Source organism: Protopterus annectens, chromosome 2.part0 (genome assembly GCF_019279795.1).
Source record: "Protopterus annectens isolate FY-2018-M chromosome 2.part0, PAN1.0, whole genome shotgun sequence".
NCBI lineage: Eukaryota > Metazoa > Chordata > Ceratodontiformes > Protopteridae > Protopterus > Protopterus annectens.
Window position 1 is genome coordinate 1,277,855,306 of NC_056728.1, and position 20,786 is coordinate 1,277,876,091.

At 37.5% G+C, this 20,786-nt stretch overlaps 1 protein-coding gene across 3 annotated transcripts in view; it reads right to left on the bottom strand.

Moving 5' to 3' along the window:
- The window catches only part of FAM13A (family with sequence similarity 13 member A), a 2,572,531-nt gene that overhangs the window by 1,576,852 nt on the left and 974,893 nt on the right, over positions 1 to 20,786 (bottom strand). For all 3 annotated transcript variants that reach the window (XM_044061451.1, XM_044061452.1, XM_044061450.1), the window contains one exon: positions 2,096 to 2,182. In XM_044061451.1, coding sequence (XP_043917386.1) covers positions 2,096 to 2,182 — 87 coding nt within the window. The remainder of the gene's footprint in view (positions 1 to 2,095; positions 2,183 to 20,786) is intronic.

Consider the following 20,786-nt stretch of genomic DNA (forward strand, 5'->3'; position numbering starts at 1 on the left):
ATTTGCAGCACATACCCCTTTTGGAACCCACCACTGTATAGCACTAAAAAGCCTAAATTGGTTAGAACTGCCTCATCAACTAACATATACACAGCTTCTTACCACCTATAAAATTATCCAGGATCCATCTGCCTGTCCAGCACTAATAAACTTTCTACACAACTATGTTTCTAGTTAGTCACTGTGATCCAGTGACCAAAAACTCCTGTCTACAAACCTATTAAATCTGTTGGGCATTGTCTGTACTCATAAAAGATAACCAAGGCATGGAACTCCTTACCTGTAGCTATCAGGTCAATACTCTCCCTCCCATTTTTCAAAACCAAGACTGCCTAGCTAAAAATCTGCCTTTGTTCTTGCTCAAAACCAGGACAAACTATATCCCTAAATGTTGTCAAGTACATTGTCATTTCTTATACCTCCTTACTCTCCCTTTGTCACTTATTTCCTTACTTCTCTTCTTTGACTTTCTCTCTAAATATTCCATAAGCCTGTTTTCCCTGACTTCATATTGCAATTCCTGTTTGTATTAGACAAACTTACTTTTAATTTCTCTACAAACTGTATCAAATTTCTATAAATATAAATGATTGTCATATAATTTGTATCGATTCTTAACCAATGTTTTATATGATCACCAAATTGTTAAATTTGTTTAAACTGCAGATGCTTTCATTTAAATTTGAAGATTGTAAAATTATTTTTCTTAAAATGTTTTGCAATAATTTGGACCTTTTCTCCCTGGGCCACTGGTGAAAATGGGCTTCTATTCAATCAGACTTTCCTGGTAATCAAATGTCAATAAATAAATAAATAAATAAATAAATACAATAAATAAATAAATAAATAAATAAATAAAGTCTGGCTTTGCAACATTAGTGCACATTTGTGTTAAGCAAGTTAGAATATTTAATGTAGTAATTTTTTATCATTACTGACATCTGAGATACACAGAGTCTAGTAGCTGTAATTGGGTATGGACATTTGGTGGATTATAATGGCAACAATTCAAATGGTCTTAAATTGGGAAGATGAACCCAAAAGAATATTTATATATGGTCCTCCAAAAAAATGTGTGGGGGCGTGTGGTACCCAGTGGGTCTGAATACCACCCAAGCCCCAAGATGCACTTCATCCATTGCAGTTAAGCCTCCCTATTTTGGGCAAGAAAGTTCTGAGTTCTAGCATACCTATACATCCCTCTTATATTCCCATGCTAAAAGTGGACGCATTGCAGGTTTGATGGAGCCTGAAGGTTTGTAGACTGGCCAGATGTATAGTTTCTTTGGCAGGCTACACTCCATAATAATCCTCTACTGAAGAACATCTACACTAAATTGCATGAAATTCTGACTCTCTTTGGCCTAAGTTGTCTTCATTTGTTGGATTGTCAAAATAAACTGAAGCAAATACATATATCAGTTAACTCCATATAATATCCTCATTCCAAAGCAATTCTATTATCTCAATGATTTCTTTAAAGCAGTTAGTATACAGTGCTTACTTCAGCATACTGGTGATATGATCTTACATCACTGATATGCACAAAATAATGCTGCAAAACAAAGTTGCAATACTTTACTAGCAGCACTGATGCAAGCCAATACTTGAAGCACATTTAAAAGTTGTCTGATGAAAAGCATGAGCAGCCATTTGCCTGGTGACTCTACGTCCAGCATTCAAACTTTCTGATTAAGCATCTTAGCCATATGCACAAATTTAAATAAGCTAAGATAAATGTACTCTGCCTCAAAAGAATCACTGATCATAGTGACAGCTGCAATGTATTGTGTCATACTATGTGGTATTTCATCTTTAATGTAAGCAGAGTTAAAAAGCTGAACTAAAATACATCTTTCAGTAGCTTACATTTCTGGATGTCATATCAAAATTATAAAGAAAAAAAGTCTGGATGCTGCTTGTGGAGGTGCCAGGTAAGCTGTCTCTTCTTTCAGATAAGTAGGAAATGCCAAAGTGAAATGCAAATCTCAATGTATAAAACATTTCTGATGAGTGTTTAGGACTGCAGGTTTTAAGCACAGTGGTTTGTTACCTAGAAAAAAGGCAGCTGTAATAACACTGCTTTATATTTTACCTTTTTTCTTCTTGGCAATAGCTGTGATGCCTCTGTTGCTGACTCTGTTACTGTTATTAAAGGCTGCTCTGGTTCATGATTAGAATCCTTATAAAATAAAAGAAACGAGGTAGAAGAATATATGTAATTTCTTAAATGTGCTTGTTCATTTCAATAACTAAGTCAACTGAGTATTTACTTGCAAAATTGTCCAAATCTGTCTTTCAGTCATTCATATGCTCCCCCATCAGCACCACATCTTGTTCCATACTATTTATGAATCACCTTCAAGATTTCTTTAAAATGTGGACTGTCATCTGATTTGTCAGTGGTTACTAACTAGTTACTACTCCAGTTCTTCTGGCTGTTTTCATTAGGATACTGCATCTTCAACTAGAAAGACACAATAAGGTACTTTCTTATGCAGCAAAAGAACATAGTGGAATCTAGGATATCCAAGAATAAAGTTCAACAAATCAAAAGATGCCCAATGCTGGGAGTAAGAACACTTTAATTCCAAAAAACAAATAAAAACAAGTAAAAACAGGTAAGCACTTTCACAATTGTTCACTTTTTCAGACGTTAACAAACAGTATGAGAAAACAGGCCTTTAAATACTTGTAGCTTCCAATAAAATTAATTGAAATCAATTAAGATTGTAAGGTGTTAACACTTATCACTGTACTAAGCCTCTCTTCTTTACGAGAGGCTTTAAAGCAACAGCACTATTCAAACCAGGTGGCACATATGCTTTAAAGTTGACAATCCATTTTAATTCAGCAAGTTCAGTCTCATTGCTCAAATCCCCTTCCCTTAAACTTTCATTTAATTTGTGTAGTACCGAGAACTTAAAGCTGTGACTCATACCAGCTTCAGACACATGTTTCGCTAATGCATTTGTTAGTTTATTATTTCATATATCACTCTGATGTTGTAAAATCCTGTCCTTAAACATACGATTTGTCTTCCCTATATAGTACGAATCACATACATTTCACTTAGCCATATAGACCAAATTCTTTGTGCAACAATATGCATAAAAGGACAGATGCATAGGTTCCATGCTTAATGGATGCATAATTAAGTGTGTAGACCATATATAACTGCAAGCCTTACATGATCGGCATGCAAAAGTGCCCTTACACTGGGAGGTGAGGTGAATATATGGTTCAGTGTGCTTATAACAGAGTTGCTGTTTTAAGTTCCTGGTACTTTTAAAGCAAAAATTAGGAACTGGTTCTATATGTTCTCTAATAGAGGGATCAGTCATCAGAATGGACCAATTTTTCTTTATGACTTCACACTCTTTGTTAACCTCTGCTGAATAAGTCAAACAAACTCTATTTATACCCTTGGTGCTGTTTGCCTCTGTGTCCCTCACTGTACTGGAGGAGCTGTCAGAGAAGTAGGGTTTTACTTTAACACCAGCCGACGTATTCAATTCTCTAATTTCCTTATTAATCTCACTGCCCTTATAACCCCTCTTCAATAGATCTGCTTTTAGTACTCTTAAAGCTTGCTCTAAATAATCAGCATTAGTATGCAATCTCATGCACCTAAGAACCTGATTTTTAACCATGTTCCTAGTAACGTGGGATGGATGCATACTAGAGCGATGTAAGATGTTATTTTTCCTACATGGTTTCCTGTACATTTTAGTGGACATGTTACCCAACATATCGTTGCTCACAGTAATGTCTAAAAAATCAATGATATCAACAGAGTAATGCAGAGAAAAAGACAAATAATTAGTTGAAGTCTCTGACATGTCCACAAAGGCTTGAACCTCATCCATAGTACCATCCCAGACAAAAAAGATGTCATCCACAAATCGCTTATAGAACATAACATGTGTTTTATATAGATCTTCGCTGAAGACACATTCCAAATCCCAACTGGCTAAACTAAGTTCACATATGTGTTAGCACACGCTCTGCCCATTGCTACCCCTACAACTTGCAGAAAGTACTCTGACTCAAAGAGAAACAAATTATTCTCTAAGATCAGGTCTAGCAGGGCACAGATCATGCTGACCTTGGAGCTGGAGAAGCCACCTTCTTTAATCAAGAATCGTCTAAACCTCTCAATCCCATCCTCATTTGGTATCACAGTAAACACTGATTTCACATTAACATTCTTTTGATATCATTACTAGATTTACCCCTAGCCCAAGTGTATAAATTCTCTAGAAACTGTTTACTATCTCTCAGGACTGTATCAACTTTGTCCAACATGCCTTTCAATTGTTTGTCGACATATATCAACATTGGCTTAGTGAGCCATCCCCTTCCTGAAACTATGGGGCAATAGGGAGGATCCTTGGTGTCTTTATGCACTTTCGGCAATCCATAGATCTGTGGTATAGTGGGGTGCTCTACAGAAAATAGGTGTAAAGAGAATAGTCTGCTCTGTCATTAACAAGTCATACAAAAAGAAATTCAGCCTGTTAATTATGCCATTGACTTGAAATTTCTGCAATAACACATATATTGTATTATCATACAACATATCATGTATTTTGTCCAGATAGACTTATCCAGCACTACAACTCCACCTCCTTTTTCCGCTGGTCTGATAATTAGATGCTCTGCTCTAACCAATTAATTCAGTGCCTCATGCTCATTAGGTGTTAGATAAAAAAAAACTTCTATTATTTTTATCACTAAAGGACTTTCTTAAGTTATCCACACATAACTTAACAAAAGACTCCATAGCTGGAGAATTAACTGGTGTGAATGTGCTAGGTTTCTTAAAAGTGCTATAAACTCCAGTATCACTACCCGAAAAGATAGTTTTCAACATAATATTCCTGGCAAACACTTTAATATCTAAAATCGTCTCCACAAGGTCCATTTTCGTGGCTGGTATAAAAGAAAGACCTTTGTTCAACACAGCTAGCTGTTCTATTGTGAGCTCACTAGATGACAAGTTAAAAACCAAATTATTCACTTCCGACTGCATGTCATAGGGGCTTTGGAGTAAGTCGGAGGGTCTGACTGCATCTTGCCTCTCCTTCTGTGACTCCTTGACCTCCCTGTACATTTGTCCTGCCTGGTAGGTAATGCTTTTTCCAAAAAAAACTGCAGACTTCGAGTTAATATTCTTACTAGGTTCAGAGCTCTTATCCAAAAGTAAATACTAGGAATTTTAGGTCTAACTACAGAGTCTAAACTCTTCATATTTACCACATTTAGAGCACAACCTGAGTCGCATATTACAGAACCACAATCGGTGGTTTCTTTTGGGTCAGAGTTGTTTGTGGTATATTGGAAGGAGAGTGTTTTTGTATTTCCATTCTTTGAGGAAGTTTGTGGTAATTGCCTTGGTCATATTCAACAGAAGGAAGAACCACTGTTGCCTGGACCAAAAGGGTGTCACCATAGTTACATTAAAGAAGTAGGGTGAAGATCATAGAGAAACATTCCTGTTCATGGGAATAAAAAGACATCTGACTTCAAGGAGTGATTAAGGAATCCTGGAGAATTTCTTTAATTCTCTGTTGCAGCTGAAGGCAAATAAAGATCTTCCTGAGAATTTCCCCACACATAGACCAAATTCCTGGAAGACCACTCCATTTAGCTGACATTTGTGTGGGTCTATCCTGGTCCAGCTCAGCTTGTCGACAATAATGTTCTGCTCTGATAGAATGTAGCTAATCTGCAAAGGGGTTGGACCTGATTACACTCTGTTAATGCACCACATCACCGTGGTGTTGCCATTATATACTAGGAGGGTCTGGAGATGATAGATGGCTTAGAAATTATAAATTATTTATTAAATTCATCATCTCTTAAAATGTATTAAAATGGTCTTGATTGTTTCAGAGGCTCGGGCTGTCCCCCTTTTGGACATGGCTCTCAGTTAGCATCTGATGCATTTGTGGTGACAGAGTATGGTCTGGAATTCTACTACTGAATTTGTTACAAATTAAGTATGGACAAAGAATCCTGAAAATAGCAGAGTCCGTAAAATTTAGAATTTCTGAGATATTTCCAGAGAAATACCAGAGCTTGACTGGAAAATCTCATAAATGCCTTCTAGTAACATTCTAGTTATCCTGAGGAAGGAAAATTATCACATGGGATGTGTCCAGAACACATCCCAGAAAAAAAAAATACTGCTATAAACAATGATAAAAGATTTGTCCATGTTAACCTGAATCCCAGGATGAGAAATAGATCTTTTACCCAACCCAGAGATTAACAACTTGTAGAATAAAAACACCAAAGACCAGCATTTTTTTTTAACTAAATGACGGAGTTGTTGCTGGTTTTAATAACCTGTAGGAATAAAGCAATTTTCTACACATGGAAAAAAAAAGGTGACTGCCCTGTCATTTTCAATGGTCTAATACAGGAGCCAGACCTCTTGCAAACAGTTTTAGTTATGCTGACACATCAGACAGCAAGCCAAGAACCTGAAAATGTTAACCAGACAGAGAAAACAATAAAAATCAGCTGATAACTTTGAGAACTGGAATGTGTATATTTAGGAAAGAAAGGACTAGGACTGGTCTTCAATGTTTCTTCTTTCATGGGTACCCCAAAGGATTTTTGAATAAAATTATTTTCCTGTTAAATTTGGGGAAATAGGTTCTATAAAACCCTGAGATAACCCCTGATCTAGGAGAGGAGGGAAGGTTCACTGGGTAGATACAGAGAAATCCCCTGAAAAGAAGAAATGTCAATCCACTAATGTTTCTCAGTCACCAGGTGCCTGAAGTTATCGGGAGGCATAGGTTTGAAAAATCTTGAACGTTCTGCCAGGGTAGTAAAAAGAAAACAGATGAGGGATCATACAGTCAATCTGATTTCTTTGACACTCACAAATCCGTAACATACCTTCCCATCTACTTGAGACTCCTTGCTATTGCTTACTGAAATTTTATTTGCCGTGATGAGAACTTGACTCCTGACTGGCAGAAAAGTTGACATCATACTTTGCAAGAGTGTAGAAAAGAGAGAGATAATTCAATGAAACAATGGTTCCTTTTTGTCACACTTTTAAAGGAACTCGTCAGAGGAAGGGCAAAAGAACAGCTTCTTATCTAAGGAAGTAACCAGGATTTCAGCTATGACATCCTCTGGAAAATTCTGAGAATGTAGCCAGGCAACTCTTGTCAATGCTGTCTCATATCAGCTGCTCTAGAAACAGCATCAGTAATGTCATACGCATGCGTTAGTGGGAAGAAAAATAAGTAACATACAGCTATGTTGGGGGGAGAGCCTAGAAGAGAAAAGAGGGGTATGGTACCTTGTGATTAAGAAGGGAGAATAGATGGTAACTGTTGAGTGTTATTAGCCAGGAGAACCACTACATGTGCCAAACTAGGAATTTAGAATGTGGGCTTGAGGTTAGTTTTATTTCATTTAGCTTTTTAATATTTGTTAAAGCCACATAGGAAGATTATTCCATCTTTTAGATGGGTAGTAGGTAGGTGGAGGGTGAAGAGTCACCAAGTGTTGTGTGATTTTGTGACTTGGCAAGGAAGGCATCTTTGGAGCAGAGAGATCTGGATGGAGTGTACCACTGCATAAGGGATTTACTGGCTGGGCACATCTCTGGGTAGTAGTGGATATTGTGTGCGACATTTAGCTGAGCCTAAGACAGAAAATGAGGGCGTTCCATCCAATCTAGCTGTTTTAGGGCAAGACAGTGTGATATGACTTATTGTTCATTTTTGTTGTGAATTTAGCAATACTGTTATGACTTTGTCCCAGTCTATTTAATTGTAGCGAGTGAATCTTTGTGAGAATGCATGAGGCATCTACTTTATCCACCAAGTGGCCGTAGTGGTGAATAAATCCTTTTATGTTGCGCAAATTATAAGTAAGAGCACGCCCTCTAGGTCCAAAGAGGTCATTATCCCATTGTACTCTGCCCTTATTATGCCAATCATAGAGTACAATGCTCCCTTTGGTATGTACCTGACCAGGCATATGCAGCAACTAGAGTGACCTCAGAGGTTCCTTACAAAAGAATACAAGGTTTAAAAAACCCGCCTTATGCAGACTGCCTTAATGACCTTTCCTTCTACTCAGTCTCCTATAGATTACTGAAGGGTGATCTATGCCTGGCTTACAAGGCATCCGCAAACCCCACACTTATGAATCTCCTACATATTCATAAGTGAAAAAGTACCAGAAATACAAGGTCTAGGGACCTGAATTTTGTCTGCGACTTAAACAGAACATGCTGGAGAGACAGATTTGTGTCCCAGAGACTGTCCCTCCTATGGAACAGGCTTCTCATCCATGTGAAGCTGAGTTTGTCTATTACCCAATTTAACAGCAACTTACACCAGTGGATGGGGAAGAGGACATTTACATCAGACTTGGCACCCATGTCCCTTATGGACAGAAGTAGCTTATAAATGCCTGGTCCTCAATGTTCTATTTGGCTACAAGACATCATTATTCTTTCAGAAAAACTTGACTAGGCTTAGAAAGGCCCCTGGGTCATTAGTCCAGTAACAGTCCATGAATGTATTGACCGCTTGTTGCTGTAGCTTCAAGTGAATGTTTAGTCATAAGGCTTTTTTTTTAATTATATACTGGATGTGGGTGTCAAACTTGAGTTTACCATCAATAATAACACAGAGTGGCTTAGTTTGTGAGACTATATCAAGTAGGGTATAACTGAAGGAAAGAATTTTATATTCCGGATGTTTTATAGGGGTGAAAAGCATTCATTTGGTTTTACCGTGATTTTGCATCAACTGGGAATTTAGTAGTCAAGACTCATATGAGGTAAATGACTGTTGTATGATGACGTCTGGAGTAGAGAAGCTGTAAGCTGTGCAAATGATAGCTGAACTGTCAGCATATTGGACTAAATGAGAGTATCATGAGGCTCACAGAAGGCACTGGTAGTGATTATGTTCTGCTCAGCATATACACTGCTGAACTGATGCTGGAAAAGAAGCCATGGTTTAAGTATAATTAGCCAGTGGTTAATAGTCTTTTAGCACAATGTGTGCTATTGCGAATGTAAAAGGTAGGGATGTTGCGAGATGAAAAGTGTAGGGGGCAGAGTGGAAACATTATAAGACTGTTAGCTGCCTCTTGCTTTAGGTATGTTTTATTTGTTATTAACATGTTATGGCAAAGTAACTGGAAGTAGGGATGTATAAGTGTAGAGATCCAGCAGGGTTGGGGAATCGGGCATGAGAGGGGAGCGAAGCACACTTCAACTCATATCCTTGCAGAAGCCAGTCACATCAGACATGTGCAGATAGCAATCTCAGAGCAATCAGTTCATTAGGGCTGGACATGCAGCTAAGAAGCCTGACCTAAGAAGTAAGAAATATTAAACTGAGCAATAGGCCAACATGTATTCCTTGATTAAGATTTCTGAAGCGTGCACTTCATAGAATGTGTATAATATTGCAGCATCTATAGCTCCCAAGCTGCAAAGTTAAGATGTACTGCTTAAATAACCAAAAGTTGATATTGTGCAGGAAGCCTAGACTGGAAAAACCTAAGCACTGTGGGGATGGGCTCATATACTACTGGGTAGCATAAACACCTTGCACTGACAGACATATAGGCACATGTTCCTAATTAAACTCAGCAATGAACTGACATAAAATTAGCACAACCTTGCAGTAATGTTAACCATGCCATAACTGTTGCATAATTCTCACATTCACTTCTTAAAGGAAACAGCTTCATTAGTGTGTTAAAAAGGAGTTATGCACACCACTTTTCCCTAAGTGCAGCCATCTGTACAATAATGCAATTCAGTGTTTTAAAAGTTCCCTTCACTGAAAGCTGAATGCCTTAAATAACGTTTTGCAAGCCCAGTCCATTCTCCTTTATCTGATAGGAGAATAAAAAGTTTAGTTTTAATGATGCTTTTTTTGGAAGACACCCCCCCCAAAAAAAAAAAGTGGCTTGAAAGATGGTCCCCTCCCCTAGAAGAAAATAAGAAAATGTTCAAAGCAAATTAGCTAAGGAGTATCTCCCATTCCATTCCCCAATGCCTGCAACAGCAGCAGCTGAGGACATGCCTGACCCCCACCCCCACCCAGCCCTCGGCAGGTTTCAGAGACGCTCATCAGATGGAGCAATAAAAATGATGAGTGGTCTGAAGAACAATAAATGGCCACAGTGGAGTCATCCATCAATGGCTGAGGCAAAGGATGACTGAGTCAAAACAACTACTTGCTGTCCAGGATAGGAGCAATCAAGTTACCAGGAACCAAGTCCATGTCCTAGCCACAGAAGGTGCCTGTCAAGTGGTTAGCAGAGAGTTGAAAACTCCATCTCATCTCATGACCGGAATGTTTGAGGTAATTATATACATATATATATATATATATATATATATATATATATATATATATATATATATGTTTACAGCCACCAAAAACACTAATCCTAGACTCCAGCAACCAGTTGTGATATTAGCTCCACTTTTTCCACAAAAAAGTGATAATTTACAAGGGGAATTCCCATAGGGGACAGGATGGTCTATCAATCACAAAAATGTTTGATAAGCAGATATTGGAGCTTGACAAAATCGGTCATCCCTCCTGGAAACAAAATTAACTTTAGATGTAAAAACTTTTAGTAACCACCACCAAAATTGTGTCTCTAGCCCCTAGCAATATCTTTTAAATGAAATGTAATACAGTATTTCCCCCCCCAAAAAAAGATAACTAAGAAAGGAATCCTTATATAGAACAAGGACTAACTGTTAACTGTAAAAGTTTAGAGGTAAATTTTTTTTACTGACACACACCAAACACAAAAGAACCTCCCTAATAATATGTTTTAATAAAAAAAAAAAAAAATCACTCAAAAATGTTTAAATTAGAAGAGATTTTTTAATGGAACCCAGAAGCATCTGACATCTGAAAATGGTGCAAGACAAGTGGTTAGCAGAGATTAGTGTCGGTAAAATACCATGACACAAAAAATGAATTCTGAGGTAAAATTTTTAAATGACAACTTCCAAAACCACTAATCTCAGCCTTTACACCTAATATTTGACAGAAAAGTGAAGCATTTGTTCAGAAAAAAAATTATTTGCAGATCTGTTTCCTCAGACAATCATCAGTAAAAAAAAGAACAGTTCTTAAAGTGAAACTTTTAGTGATGGCCACTAAAATTAATAATTTCAGATTGTAATTTCAGTTTCGGATACAAAAGGACACTTTTTTGTTTGAGAAAGCACACAATGAAGTGAAAGGTAATCTGCAATGGTGAACTTATCTGCCCAGCCTTTGTGGACACTAGCCGACCATCGATCACTCATAGTCAACAGAAGACAGTTCCCTTCAACTGCAAGAAGGTTCTGACATTTGATACCCAAGCTACTAAGTTTATCCTGTTTACCTTGTAAAGACAATGGCCAGAGCACATGGATGGGGCCCTAAAGTTTTGAGAGCTGATGGCTGATCTATTCCTTGGCAGGATGTACTATATAGCTTAGGCTACTACAGAAGTGATTTAATGACTAACATCAGCAGTAAAATCATGCACACAATAAAGCCTCTATGTATGCCTTGCATTTCATTTTATTTATTTTATTTTACTTCATCTATGTTTTTACTTAATATTAAATTGGTTAAGTGAACTGGTCAGCAGACACATTTTAGCCATGACCTTGGCCTTTTGGGAAGGGCAAATTAAAATGACATACATAAAATAATATATAACATTACAATACAGTTATGGATCAGACAGACAGAAATAGTTTTTGCGTATTTTTATCAGCATTAGTGTCTTTGAGATAAGGTAGAAAGCACAGTGAAATTAAAAGCATTTTGTTTTAGAGGTCCAGTGAACATATATATGAACATCAGTGGTCTGGAATAACAAACTGCAAATTATTATACATTTGCATGACACTGTCAGCTGTTGAAATGTTTTTGCAGTAGGTACCAACAATATTGAATTTTATGGCCAGTGTGGTAGTATTTACGTTATTTACAATATGCATAATTGTTACAAAAATTAAGACTGGTAGGACTCATTTGCGTTTAGGTACACGTAGGTATTTCTGGATGAAAGATTTGCTGTAGCAGCATAAAGAAGTGAACATACACATAGAGAAGGAACTAATAACATTGTTTAATTACAGGTGCACCTGTAGTCATTAATACATTCTTTAAGCTGTTTCTGAAACACTGCATTTGTGTTCTTTGATTCCATATAGGATACTGTTCCAGGTAAAAGGAATAATTTGGGAAAAAGTTATTTTAGTTGAGACTAGAGAGAATGAGGGTCTCTGAAGTTGGATATGACTTTGCCTTCACAGAGAGTAAGATATGCTTCTTATTTGTAGTTTATTCTTTAAGGGGAGGGTACATCTCATCAATAATTTCAAAGTTGGGAGTGTAGTACAAAGATTGCCACAGCAGTTACTGGAAGCTATTTCATTCGTTGTAGGTGTAATAAAGGTGCTGATCACTATGAGACAAGTGAGTTAATCTGAAGCTTTTACATTCTGCAGTTTACAAGATGGCATTATTGTAGAGTGACAGTAGGGCTATTAACGGTAAGGTGTATTCCAGTCTGGTAGCAGAACATTGATGGCTATAGCTTGTCTTGCTTCAATACTTATAAGATGAGCAATCCTATAACACACTAAGCTGAGCAATTATTTTTTCTGCTTGGTTCTCTCATTGTAAGTAACTTAAAACTTTTTCATCTCTAGGTGATTTTTATCACTGTGCCTACCAGATATCGTGCCCCCCCTCGATCAGACAGTGTCCATTCATTCCTCCTCTCTGGGGATTTCATCAAGAACCAAGGAAAGAGCTGCCCGATTTAGGGAGGGGTTTTGCCATTCAAGCAGCCACGAGGGTACTTTGGGCTATCACTGTTATCATGACAATGAGAGGATTTGGATAGCTTAACCACACAACTCCTAACCAAGCCTATCTGTGAACTGTGTGGGAGCAGTAGCTCATAATGCCCTTCCCATTGCAAGTGAGTGCTTCCACATGCTCACTATGAAGTGTACCACCCATTGCTGGCTTACTGAGCCTAATACCTTTTCTGAGGCTGCCCTATGCATCACTGCCCCTCCATTGAGAGATACTGGTAATCTATGCTGCCAATGTTAATCAGTAAATCAGTATTAATGTCTCTCTCCCCCAATGATGTGCTCCCACATATTCCCTGTCAGGAAAGACTTTGATCTAAAAACGCACCAAGGTATTTTGGCTGTGAGATGAATTGCATCAGATTATTGTCAGAATGTAGCAAATGGGTTACGGCAACAAACTGCTAGGTTCCAAAAAGCATCATTGCCCTGGCTCTGTGGAATAGAAAGACAAAGTCCTACTATAGACCACATGATATGTTCAATTAATAGCACAGGTATCTGAGGGGCAGTACAGGAGAGGATGACTTTGAACAGCTGATTACAGGTCATTCATTCTTGGGGGGGGGGGTCAGGGAGTCTGTCATGCCAACGGAATTGCTGTCAGCTAGGGGGTAGCTGTGTGCCTCACCCAGTTGCAATGGATAGGCTGGCTCACCCTCTCAATCAGCAGCTGTGCTAAGTAGAGCCAGGGAAAGGGGGATGCTTGTATAAGAACATGTATGCCTCCTCCTGGCCAGACAGCAAGCCATGTGGAAGGAATGGGTCAGACACTCCTTGGGACATGAAATTGGCATGTACACTACCAAAACTCTCACCAGAAGGGGAAAAGTACAGGTGGCTTATGCTTCCTACACTTGAGCAAATTTGCCATGAGACTCCTGTCTTGCTTGAATGCCTGGCTTTTGCCTAATAGAAGGAATGTGCCGACTGAGTGCAAACAAAAGAAAACCTCAGGGAGGTGGGACATAAAAAGCTTCACTGCATTTTTTTATCCTTTATTATTTAAATTTTTTAGTGTTGATAAATTCTGAAATTTAGACAGTTCCAAAGCATACAGAAGCCCTTCTGATTTTTTTTTTAGTATGAGCTGATCTATCTGTAGAATAAATCATGTCTATGTATAAGATATTGATGAGATATGGAAGATCTCAGAGAAGATCAGAGATGAAAAGTGAGAATAACAGTGGGCCCAGTACTGCCCCCTGTGGAACTCCCTTTGTGAGTGTTTAGTCTCTGGCTGTAAGTTGCAGTCTTTGACCTTAAATGTTCTAATTGGAAAACTACTTAAACACTTCCTAAGGGAATTCACAATTACTAAGTTAGTGCAGTGAGACAGCATTAGCTACATTTTCAAATGCATGTTTTAGACACCGTAATATAGCTCCTACCAGTAATCCTTGGTCTGTTTTCCAGAAGATCTGGTTGGTTACGGAATAAACTGCTCTAAAGGTGCTATATTTAGATCTAAAACAGTGCTGCTTGCCATTAAGTACATTGTATTTTGAAATATATTCAAGTAATTATTTTAGTCATTTTATTTTACATTTGTTTACTAGGAAAGTCCAACTAGGCATGTATCCTATTTTCAGCGGAGGCCCGGGGAGAAAAGTTCCACAAAGATTAGTACAGTAAATACAATACACATGTTAATAAAGTAAACTACAGAGTCAAAAAGTTAATAAGGTACAGTTTCAAGGCCAGGAATGGAGCAAAAAGTAAATATAGTATAAGGAGCACAGTGTGCTACAATAAACAATACAGTTGAAAGGACATTTTTTTCAGTCATTTGGTTACATTCTTCAGTGGCTAGTACAGTAAACGCACATTGATTAATAGTATAGAAAGGAGTTGTTGCAAGCTTTCACAGAATGTTAGAGTATAATATGATCTAATTAAGGGAAGCTACCCAGGGTCAGAACAATTACATAACCAAGACCTACGTAAATGGGACAGGAGGAATTTTTTGAAATTATTTTTGTATTCAGTGGTCCTAATATCAATGGAATGGTATTTCATGCTTTTGCAACAGAAATGGAAAACAGAGAGTCCCCAGAGCTATTGTTGCTTTTGCCTGTCAGCCAGTGCTTTATTGGTGGATCTTAGTAGGCGCTTGTTAGAGTAGATATTAAGTAGACTCTATCAGGATAATATAGAATTTGGTGGGCTATTGTAAGTTGGTTATATGTGAGCAGGTTGGATAATTCTAGCCAGGATAGTTGCTTGATTGCTATGCAGTAATGTGACCTGAGGGGTGAGTCAGTAGCAAACCTAGCTATTTTATTGTAGTAAATGTTTAGTTTGTCTGCTTTGTTTAGGTTGATGAGTATAGGGGAGGCATACAGGAGTATGGATAGTATGTGGGTTCTTGCAATGGTGGTTTTACTGTCATTGTAACATATGTTTGGCATCTATATAGAGTTCTGAGTTTTTTATGGACTTTCTTTACTGTCTGTACAATGTGCATATTGAACTTCATGTTGTAATCTATGGTAACCCCTAACAGTTTGGTGTGTTGGACGGTGTGATAGGGATTTTATTAGCTGAGAATATTGTGGATGGCGGTATGGGGTTCTAAGGCTCTAGTGGGATAGAATATCATTAGCTGCATTTTACTGGGGTTAAGTATTATTTGAGAATTGGCTAACCAGGTTTCAATAGCAGTAAAGGACTCTTGTGTCAATTCCTGGAGTTCAGGGAGTGATGGGGCGGAACAGATTAGAGTGGAGTCACTGGCATACTGAACTAGAGTGGAGTGCCGGGTAGCTTTGTGGAGTTGGTTGGTGAATATGTTGAAAAGAAGACGTCCAAGAATGGATCCTTGGGGGACCCCTAGGGTGACAGGTTGGAGGGGAGATAAGGAGTTTTGCCATTTTACTGCTTGCTGGTGGTTGGTTAGATAGTCTTGACACCATGCTAGTGTGGAGTGGCTGAGATTAAGATTGGAGACAGCAGAAAACAGTTTGGGATGGGAGACAGTATCTAAGTCCTTGGAGAGATCTAGGAATACAGTGGATTCTAGGTTATCATATTTCGATGTTAGTTTACTGTGTTGATAAAGCTAATAAGGGTGGTAGTATTATGATATGGGCAGAATTCATGTTGGATTTTGGTTAGTAGATTATTAGTAAGGAGACAGAGCATTATTTGGGAATGTATACATTTTTCGAGGATTTCAGATAAGGGGGATAAATGACAACTGGACGGTAATTAGATAGTTCCACAGACTTACCTCCTTTGTGGAGTGGTATTATATTTGAAATTTTCCACAGAGAAAGAACACATTGTTCTCATAAAAAGCGGTTAGTGAACATGGAGACTGGGTAAGAGATGACTTTGGCTGCGATCTTTAGATATTCTGCAAGTAATTTATCAGCAGCCAGAGTTGTGGGTTTAAGCCTATTTAGGTATTTATATATTGTGCTAGTTGGGACAGGTTGTAAGGAGAAGAGGTTTTGGTCTGCTGGCATGGAAGATATGTTTGGATGTGAAGTAGGAGAACTATTATTGCTAAGGGCTAGATGGATTGGGTGAAGTGTTCGTTGAACTGGGTGGCAATATTATTGGTGGTGGTGTCAATGTTAGGGGGTGGAGTACTGGTCTTTCCAGGTTGTAGGATTTTATTAATGGCAGCTCAGAGTTTTGTGGGTTATTTTTGTGTTTGGCCTGAATGCCTATGTAATGGTTCCTTTAGTCTGTCCTAATTTGTTTTTTGGTTTTGTTCCTTAGTTCCTGATATGCCTGTCTATTAGTTTGAGTTTTACTTTGATGCCATGAGTCCCATGCTTTATCTCTTTGTTTTAGTAGTAGATGGGTATCTCTGGTCAGCCAGTGGGCATAGTTGGATTTAGTTCTGATAGGGCAAGATGATTTAGAATGTTTAAGGAAAGTATTACTGAAACAGTCTACAGCACTTTCAAGCAGATCTTTTCTAATATTTCTGGTAAGGGTAAATGTTTTCAATTTGGCAATATTCATTAATTTAGGCTGGAAACAGGAATTTTTGGGAAGGGCAAAACAGATTTATAGTATGTTTAAAACTAGGAGAATGGACTTTGTTCTCAGAGTTAGACGGCAGATGTAGGTTAAAGTGACAGAGCAAGAAACTATCTAGTTTTTACAAAACTTTAAGACAAAATGTGTGAAGATAGGATTGCACTGCAAATCTATTCTATACTAAACATTTTATACATTTTCCTTTATGGTCTAAAAAGTAAAACAAGGTGGGGGATAGAACATAAACGTGTAGGTTGGGCTATCAGAAGAAGCATAAGATATATTGTTAAAGAAATTATTAGGAAATTGAGGTGGGGAGGAGTATTGGCTTTTATTTTACTTCTCTTCATATATTTATCCTTTGTTGACTGGGTTAGTCCCACTAGGCTAGTGGCCTCTTTTCAGGGGAGACTACAGGTATTATTTATACTAAGGGAAATTTATCCATGGCATCAGGGAACTTCCACTAATCTTTGAAGGACAGGAAGTGAAGCACTTTCTGGAGCTCCAAGGTGTCACTGGAGGGCTGCTATTGCAGTTCTGGGAATTCCAAGATGGAAGAGAGTGCTGCAGACCTGGAGACAGCAGCAGGAAAAAATGTACTAATGGAAGGAAAAGGAGAAGGAGATGAAATAACTATAAAATGGAAGAATGGATAAGCAAGTGCTGACAGATTTGATGAAGCAGGCAGAGCAAAAGGAAGGAGAGGAAATACAATGGAGTGACATGGTGGAGAGAGTATTACAGAAAGAAGAAACTGAGAGGTTGGTTACTCAAATGGCTTGTGAAGGGAAAATAATGGAAGTATTCTCAGCTGGTGGAAGGGCCAATTTTCACATCTGCAACAGGGTTTTTTGTTACAAGAAAAAGAAGCAGTTATGAAAATGCAGCAAGGTAAGGTAGAATGGAAGAAGGAACTGAGAGATCACAAACATTTGCAGTCTCTGAGCAGTCACAGAGAAGACAATTTGTAAGAATAAAGAATAAAAGTGAGGGCAATGTGAGCAGGTATAATATTATGGATATTATTATTTTGCCACTAGGATTTAACATTACAGACATTACAGCATTAATTCATTTGGGAGCTGAACATTTTTGTTTTGTGACATTTGAAAGCTTTAACTTGCTAGAAAAAATGACTAAGACTGAAAATAGAAAGACAGTAGCACCATGGAAGACTTTATTTCAGAGCTTGGGACTACAATTAAAAAGTAAAACACATTTGCAATCTAGTACTTCAGATGTGAATGTGCATGGGTTAAAATTGTTTTTTCTTTCACTATATAGTAAAATACTTAAAATAAAAAAAAAACACATATATATATATATATATATATATATATATATATATATATATATATATATATATACACATGTGATGAAAGAAATGCATGGTGGTTGGGAAGTGTGACTCGCAAAGGATGTTAAGGATGTGAAAATTCAACATTTTTCAAGTGCAACAATTGTGAATATTAAGAGAGGACTTGTTAGGTACTGGGGTCAAGCAAACGCACGCTATTTCTGTTGGGATGAAAATGATTTAGTACAAGATTATAACAATCAAAGGTGTGGCCAATGTGGGGTGAGAGAACATACAGCAAAAAGCTTTAAGCCTTTTTTATAGAAAATGTAAAGTACTTGGACACTTCTGGTTTGACTATCCCATATCAGAAAATGAAAAAGTCAAAGAAAAGGAAAGCTCAGAAGAAAGACAAGCAGTAGAAACACAGGTGGTATAAAGGAAGGTTAAACAATGAAGAGGCAATTACGGAAAAAATAGTTCAAGCAGGAAGAGAACATATTTGCAATTTCAGAAACTGAAAATGAAGACGGAAAAATGGAATCAGGAAAAGAACAAGAACATGACAGTGGAAATCAATCTGTTGGAGACTTAGGAGAAAGAAATGAAAAATAAGATCTGGAAGTAAAATACTTTTAAAAAGGGAAAGGATGATAAAGGATTTTTAGCATTAAATATGAATAGCATTAAAAATTATATAAGAGGTTTGGTTATGGTGGAATGGTATAAAAAATAAAACAAAATCATTGCTTAATACCAAATGTAACAAAGATAGAAAAATGCAATACAGGCAATATGGGGGTGGGATAGGCAGATTATTTGGTCAGTAGGAAATGAGACATGTTATGGAACAGAAATTCTTATAAAAATGAAGAAGAAATAATTTCAGATGCAACAGCAGTAGTACCAGGAAAGATAGTGATATGTGACATGGGAATGAGGCAAAAATTCATAAGATTAACAGTAATTTATAGTAATTTATTAAAAGAAATATAATAGTATGACAGAGATAAAAACAGTTGTTTGAAGAAATAAAAAACATGTGTTAGTAAATATGTCAGTAGTGATGGTAAGATACTGTAACTGCAACCTGAGGAAATAAAAGGGAAAAAATATCATAGTATATTAAGATGTTAAGGGAATTAATAAATTGTGAAGATTTAAAAGTAAAAAACAAAAAAAGTCGGAATACATTCAGAATAAAACACCAATAAACCAAAAGCTGACCATAGAGGGGGGTCAACAAATAAACTGCTCCAGAAAATTTGGCACATTTAATAAATTAGATAAAAATAAAAACAAAGTACATTGAGTGCCTTTGTCCCTGCAATCAGTGGGACTTCATCAGAGTGCACAGTTAAAAGCAAACACCTCCTAATATAATAGAAAACAAATCATGGACCTTAGAAAGCAATCATTAATTAAACTCATATTCACCATACAATGAATATAAAAAGAAAAAAAAAGTTATATTATCCAAAGGCTATTTTCATTAATACAGAAAGAAGTCATTACATACATTATACCTGCTTTATACTTAAGAACTGGTTGCAGCGAAACAGATTCATTCAGTCACTGTGAATTTTAGCTGGCATAACATTTCCCTATGTTCTAGTTTAGTATGCCAGTCCCCACCCCATGGGTCAACGTCCACCTTTTCTGAAACTGCAAACCCAAAATCAAATTTATTTATTTTATTTTACATTTGTTTACTGGGAAAGTCCAACTGGATATATGTCCATTTTCAGCGGAGGCCCGGGGAGAAAAGCTCCAAATTAGCAGAGTACAATTACATTAGGAACAATAGAGAAATTTAGAAATAAGTATAATTTGCAGTCTTCAGTAGGGTTACAAACATACATAAAACATTGTTGACAAAATCAGATAAAGCAACTTAAGTTTCAGACATTAATGCTCACAGTTAAGGGCTTAGTCCCGTAAAAGAGTTCATATACATTTTAGAGTCTTTGATTGAGATGATTAGGCAGAGTTGCCAAGATCAGCGGGTGGTAGTTAGTCAGGGTTTGAGCAGGGACATTGCCAGTGCGATTGGAAGTGTAGTTTGAGGCTTTTTTGAACAGGGTTAAGGAGGGTTGGTGTGTAAGTTTGGCAGGTAGCAAATTCCAAGTTTTGCCTACTGAGTTGGCGAATAGAGAGTCCCCAGCCACATTTATGCTCTTAGTTGTTTGCACCAGCAGTTTGTCAGCAGAGTGCAGTGACTTCAGGTTGCTGTATGGTTTAATGATCTTGTTTACTGCTGGTGTTTTGGCAGGTTGGTATAGAATTTTGTGGGTTATTATAAGTTGGTTGTATCGGAAAAGACTGGGCCATTCAAGCCATCCTAGTTGAGTTAGGTTGATACAATGGTGGGTCCTAGAGGTTGTACCTGTAGCAAATCTAGCAATATGGTTGTAACAGCTAGCAAGTTTGGTAAGGGTGGCTTGATTCACATTAGTGAAGGGGGGGAGGCATAGAGGAGGGTAGATAGTAAGTGGGATCGAGTGATAGTGGTTCGTGCAAATGGAGTTAGGAAAGGTTTGATTCTGTAGAGGGAGCCCAATTTTTTGTTGACAGATTTGA